The following is a 7,204-nucleotide window of genomic DNA, read 5'->3' as shown; positions in this document are numbered from 1 at the left end:
AGAGAGTCTTTTTTCTTTCTTTTAACATATTTTACGCCCAAATCTAAATTAATCAAAAGGATAATCATATATCAATAATTCATTTATATTGAATTACAAAAGTAAAACATTATGAGGTGGAGTGTGAAGAGGAAAAATTAATGAACTTAAATGTCATTTATAAAATTCAATTTAGGTAGAATTATCGAGTTATTTAATCTTTAATATTTTCTTATAGTTATTGATGAAATCTTCTTCTAATGTCAAATTCTTTGGAATCTTTTTCAGAATATATAAAACAATTAGGAATATCGTATACAAGAGTTATCATCTACACAATAGATAAGCACAAACGAGTCCTAATAACATATAGTACTCCTATAATAAAAAAATAAGTAATATATTTACTAATATATAATTGCATTTGGAGCATGGACAAATTCGAAGTGGGGATGAACAAAAGACAGAAATAAGTCATTTTTCCCTGTTCAGTTTGTTATGATGTAGAATCATGATATATATGTAGGCAATATAATTTCAAATTAGACTGTTTTTTTCTCCTGGTAAATTTGGAGGGATAATACAAATTAACTAATTTACTATCCGAATAGAAGAAAATAATCCTGTAAAGATTTCGTTGCTATTACTTTTACTAGTATATAGTAGTAGTAAAATGTCTCTACTTTTAAATTTATTTAAAGACATGCACACACATCCCAGTTTACTAAAACTATATATTTTAATATAGATAAATTAAATAGACGTGGATAAGTGACCAAATTAATCCTTATTTTTGTATTTATTTAATTATCTAAAATCTTTTGATTACTATTAAAATTAAAAAATATATATAGATTTGTCCCTTCGAATAACTGAAAAAACTGATATTTAACATTTTTTTTCCTTCTAATTTTGAATGAGCAATCAGTGAGCTTGCATCTCATCATAGATATGAAATCAACATGTTAACCAAATTAAAAATTATTCCAATAATGTAGTCAAACATTCCCTTATCTGTCTCCTACCCATCCATCTGATCATCATGTCTAGGACTTATAATGGTGTCCAATTTTCTATTTTCGTTTTACACTCGATGTCTGATATTTATATTAAAGTCTGACTAATTAATTTAAATTCATATAAGACCAAGAATACTTCCTTTTTCCATACTTGATCTCAAATTAGAAACCAAAAAATCTGATAAAAAATTAAGAAATTATATTTATCTCATCGCCATCCTTGTTGATTATTGTTTTTTTGGCTTCGCTGATAAGAGAGTGGACTATTCAATAATAATGAAATCTTGTGAAACATATTCTATAAGAGAATGAAATTAAATGATACATACTACAATTAATTAATTAATTAAGTGTGTCATCCCACTTGATTTCCAACAATTTACCAGGTCATACGTCTAAGTTAAAGAGCCTAGTTAAATTATTTAATTACCCTGAACATATAACTCTAGGATCTTTTCAAAGGCTATAAGGTAAAATAACATGATATTCTTTTTAATCAATTAATTTTTAAAAACATGATAATAGTTTCTGTCTCCATCTCCTTAGCATACGCTATTTATTATATTAGCAAACTGTGTGCCAGTTTGCCAGTTTGCCATTTGACCTTGGAACTAGTTGTTGGAGATCTCTCTTAATCTAATTAATTAATTAATTAAGGAATTACGTGATTACGAAGACTAGTTATGTAATAATATCTCTAAGAAAGTGTGTTATTATTTCAACCAATACACCGCGTAGTTAATTTGACTGCTAAGTAAACCTACCATTTTGTAAGCGGCTATTAGTGCTTTGTCTATACTTGCCTTTTGTGTTAGTTTAAAAGTTCTAATTAATATACTTTAATTTTAATCAACGGTAGAAAATGGAGATTAATATGAGCCATTCTTTTTTTTTTTTTAATCACTTTTCCTACCTTGTTGGATGGATATGCTTTGAGGAAAAGACAAGATGAAAATATCCACATGCCCAAATTTAATGGAGATAGATTCTCCTAAATTCAATGTATGAAAATTAGTGATCTTTTCAACCCACGTGAAAAGAATATAACGTTACTTACTTTTCCTCCCCAAATTTCGATAAAATTTAAATTACGTATTATAAATAAATGATATTTAAAATTTAAATTTAAAATATTTGATTAAGTTCAAAACAAAACTTATCAGTACATCACAACCTATATTTATAAAATAAAAATTTAGATAATAGTTAGTTACTTAGATTACTATGGTTCTCCTGTATGTCCTTTATATTTGTTACTTTTTAGCTTTGAAAAAAATTTATCCAAAATATTTGGCAGACATATTAATTTGTTTATGTGGGTCTGCAGCAATCATATCCTTCTGGACTTTGGTGACAAAGCCAAAATGTCTTTAGACACTGCTAACTTGAGCCTTTTTTTCTTCCTTTCAAAAGTATTAAAAAGACATATTAATTACTTTTTGCTTCTCAAAAAAGAAACGAAGAAATTAAGAAAATCTCACCGCTCACAATATGAATATACATGGTATCTCCGTTCTAACATTACTCGTTCACTATATTGAAATTTTTATTTATTTTTTACTGATTACTAGTGATATAAAAAGAGATTTTCTTTTTCACATTTCATCCTCTGCATTATATTTACTTATTCTTCAAATTATTCTAATGAATCATTATAGTTTTGGGAGGAGAAAAGTAAACGGAAGAAGTATGTATTAACATGCACAACTTGCAAATAATTCAAGTTGATAAAATGGTAACTCACGTGTTACACACTGCAGGTATAAAATATCTAAATTTATATTCACGATAAATATCTGTTATTCATATGATTTAATTCTTAAACGCTTTTAATATAATATTTAGCCTCCCCATTGAATACATTATAAGTGTATAATGACTTAAATTCCTGGCTAAGTAGTTGTCAAAGTATGATTTAGTGGCCTACATAAGAAATTTAAACCCTTCAAATTATTGCAAAATTAAGACTTGTTCAACGCTTATGCATATGTCAACAGAGGTAACGTTTAGATATGGAATAAAGTATAAACGAATATATTAAAGAATGGTGAGTGAACCTTTGGTATATACCGTAAGGGTTAACACTATTCATATGCGGCGGAATGGATTCCCTTATCAAATATTTAAATATTCTAAAATACCCATTCGGAGGAACCAATTACTTCCCCTAATTATAATTTGTCAACTCTTTAATTCCTATATAAACATACAACATTCTCACAATACTACACATCAATTTTACATTCTCAATACATTTCAAATCAATCATTTATAAAATTAACCAGTTATTTCCTCAATTGAAGAAATGGCTGATGTAGAAGGATCACCGGGGAGTTCTATGCATGGAGTCACCGGAAGAGAACCTGTTCTCGCTTTCTCCGTGGCTTCTCCAATGGTGCCTACGGATACCTCCGCCAAATTTTCAGTACCGGTGGACACTGAACACAAGGCTAAACAATTTAAGTTTTATTCGTTTTCGAAGCCTCATGGACTTACGTTCCAGCTCTCCTGGATCTCCTTTTTCACTTGTTTCGTTTCGACTTTTGCTGCTGCACCTTTAGTTCCTATTATTAGGGACAATCTTAATTTGACAAAAATGGATGTTGGTAACGCTGGGGTTGCTTCCGTATCCGGAAGTATTTTATCTAGGCTTACGATGGGTGCGGTTTGTGATTTGTTGGGTCCAAGGTATGGGTGCGCTTTTCTTATCATGTTGTCAGCGCCAACTGTTTTTTGTATGTCTTTTGTTTCATCCGCTGGTGGCTACGTAGCTGTCCGGTTCATGATTGGGTTTTCGCTCGCAACGTTTGTGTCTTGTCAATATTGGATGAGTACTATGTTTAATAGTAAGATCATAGGGCTAGTGAACGGAACGGCTGCTGGATGGGGTAATATGGGTGGAGGTGCAACTCAACTCATTATGCCACTTTTGTATGATATAATTCGAAGGGCGGGTGCAACTCCGTTCACTGCTTGGAGAATTGCATTTTTTATTCCTGGATGGCTTCATGTGGTGATGGGTATTTTAGTGTTGACTCTTGGCCAAGATTTACCCGACGGAAATCGTGGCACTTTACAGAAGACGGGTACTGTTGCTAAAGATAAATTCGGTAACGTAAGTCCAAATTACATCTCAAGACTTAATAATATTTTTTACGTCTTTGTTTAAACATTTTTGCTAATTCTATATGGTTTTTGTTAAATACAGATATTGTGGTATGCTGCAACAAACTACAGGACATGGATCTTTGTTCTTCTCTATGGATACTCTATGGGAGTTGAACTGTCAACAGACAACGTCATTGCTGAGTACTTCTTCGACAGGTTTGATTTAAATTCTTCAATTGTTTGTTATAACATATGAATTAAAAAATTCGAAACTTAGATCTAAATTTATATAAATTTTGCAGATTTGATCTAAAGCTTAGCACAGCGGGGATCATTGCTGCCACATTTGGTATGGCTAACCTTTTGGCTCGACCATTTGGAGGATTTTCTTCTGATTACGCAGCAAAGAAATTCGGTATGAGAGGGAGACTTTGGGTTTTGTGGATTTTACAAACACTTGGAGGAGTATTTTGTGTTCTTTTGGGTCGTTCGAATTCTCTACCACTTGCGGTAACCTTTATGATCCTTTTCTCAATCGGAGCTCAAGCTGCTTGTGGTGCAACTTTTGGTATTATTCCATTCATTTCTCGACGATCGTTAGGAATTATAAGCGGAATGACAGGGGCAGGTGGAAATTTTGGTTCTGGATTGACTCAATTGTTGTTTTTCACGAGCTCAAAGTACTCGACAGCGACAGGGTTAACTTACATGGGATTCATGATCATAGGATGCACTCTTCCTGTTACATTTTGTCATTTCCCACAATGGGGAAGCATGTTTTTGCCACCAACAAAAGATCCAGTCAAGGGAACGGAAGAACATTATTATACTTCAGAGTACACAGAGGCCGAGAGGCAAAAAGGGATGCACCAAAACAGCTTGAAATTCGCTGAAAATTGCCGATCAGAGCGTGGTAAGCGTGTTGGTTCCGCACCAACCCCACCAAATTTGACACCAAATCGTGTTTGATGATCTTTATGAGGAATGGATAGTCTTGAATCTGTGATTTAAATTTAAGGTTCAATGTGCTGAGTCGTCTCAATAAGCAAAATCTATCTTGATTTTTCTTCTTTGTTTTTTTTTTTATAATGATATTGCTTGTTGATCTTTCCAGACAAATACCTTGAATCCACGAAGGTGTATGCTTTTTTTTTAATGAAGTATATATAATATATTACTCATTGTGTATGTTTTCTATTGCTTTTTTCAAAAGAATATTCTATGGCCAATGGTGGTTGTGTTTTACTCTGTAGATTCAAAAGTGTATTATAATAAAACTCTTGACTTGTAAGAAGGGGACTGATCATTTATTCCAGTTGATTTATAGAAAGTTCGTGAATTGCTTTTCTTCTCCCATTGGCCGATTAAAATTGATGTGAAAAATCAATTGTTATTATAACAAGTCTAGATCCATGTTATTTTTTGAATTTTAAATAAATTTATTTTTATCATAAATTTTTATACATTTTATAAATATTTTTAATAATTAATTATTGTAATTTATAATATTTTTTATGTAGTTTATACATATATAAATTTTATTTAAACAAATTAAAAATTTCAAATATAAATTTCAGATTAAACTTAAATGGTTTGGCTTTTAAAACATAAAAAATTTCATATAAATTGATAATAAGGGGAGTACTGTCAATTTGTGCAAGGAGAAGTATTAAGTTTTTATATATCAGCTGTATTATGTGAAGATTTTTGACATGTAATTTTTAAATATTTTATAAAGTATGACAACTATTCCTTTAAATAAGTTGTGGTTCGAGTTACACATAGAACTATTTCTTTTCTCCGTTATAGTAGAATTAACTTCTATATCAAGTGATGTTCAACAAGTTAAAAATAAAATAAGGATATATATAAGAAAAAATAATTTTTTAAAAAATAAAAAGCAGATTAAAAAAGAGAGCATCAAATAATCTTACAACTTGGATTTCAATTCCCACTATATAATGGATCCTCTTTCTAGTATATTCAGACAAAATAACAACCAAAAATAAGCTATGTTAAGTCATCAACAAGTCCCAAGTTGTGGGAAAGTTGACTTGGCTTCATTACATCAGCATTACTTGATTAATTAACTAATTTTGTTAGGCTACTTGAGATAAAAGTTTATTCCTACTACTTGTTATAGTTATCTATACCAAACTAATTAAATGTAAGTTATGTATTTTTCATACACATACTTTTATTATTTAGAGTGTTTTCATTAGGTGTATGTATTATTTGGACTACATTGAAACAAAATGTTATCAAATCAAAATTTAATTTATATTATTTTCTTGCTTGACTTAACAAAAATAATAATAATAATAATAATAATAATAATAATAATAACAACAACAACTTGAAGTCGAGTTATAATATAAATTTAAACTGCAAATATAACTTTTGCTATGTTTCTAAATATTGATATAATTGAATAATCAAAAAGAGAAACATCAAATCAAATTAAATTTAGTTTGATTCATATATGGTTATATTTTTTCAAAATCAAAAAATCGAAATAGGCAAAAAGATGTTCAAAGCATCTATATATAAAGATCCTGACCCATGATCATGTCGGGTATGTGATGTAAGATATTCTTAATAGCATGAGGTTTTTCGAGAAAATCATGTGGATTTGGTTCACAGTGAACAATATTACACTACATTAAAAGTATTTTGAAACCATTTCAACACAACAAGTAATATTAGAATTAATGATTTAGTTGGACAAGAATGAAAGATATTCTTATTAATGCCTTTGTCCGTCTATTTGTTTACAACATTTACCCATCGCTTCAAAGAGAGTGCGGAGCTAAAAGGGTAAAAAAAATTGTCAAAAATTTCAAAAGGGCACATCAATTTTTTAAAAAACTAAAACGGTAAAATCGCTCACGATGTAGCGACTTTTGACTTCTGAAAAAGCGAAATCGCTGCAATAGCAGCGATTCTTAAATTTGCTTTTTTTAAAAAAAAATAATTAAATATATCGCTCCACCCGGAGCGATTTTCAAAATAATAATAAAAAAATTACTTTTGTTATAAGTCGCTGCAGAAGCAGCGACTTCCATTAAGTTTTTTAATTTTTTTCTTTATTTAAAAAA

General features: G+C 30.0%; 1 protein-coding gene across 1 annotated transcript; it reads left to right on the top strand.

The window, feature by feature from the left end:
- Positions 1 to 3,148: 3,148 nt before the first annotated feature.
- Positions 3,149 to 5,294, top strand: LOC138349184 (high affinity nitrate transporter 2.4-like). Its single transcript, XM_069299454.1, has 3 exons — positions 3,149 to 4,113; positions 4,207 to 4,322; positions 4,409 to 5,294. Exons 1-3 carry the CDS (start codon positions 3,304 to 3,306, stop codon positions 5,073 to 5,075), a joined length of 1,593 nt encoding a protein of 530 aa, XP_069155555.1. The 5' UTR covers positions 3,149 to 3,303; the 3' UTR covers positions 5,076 to 5,294.
- The last annotated feature ends 1,910 nt before the right edge of the window (positions 5,295 to 7,204 follow it).

This window comes from Solanum lycopersicum, chromosome 6, assembly GCF_036512215.1.
Source record: "Solanum lycopersicum chromosome 6, SLM_r2.1".
Taxonomy (NCBI): domain Eukaryota; kingdom Viridiplantae; phylum Streptophyta; class Magnoliopsida; order Solanales; family Solanaceae; genus Solanum; species Solanum lycopersicum.
Note: the sequence above shows the minus strand (reverse complement) of the source record. Positions and strands in the feature narration are given on the sequence as shown.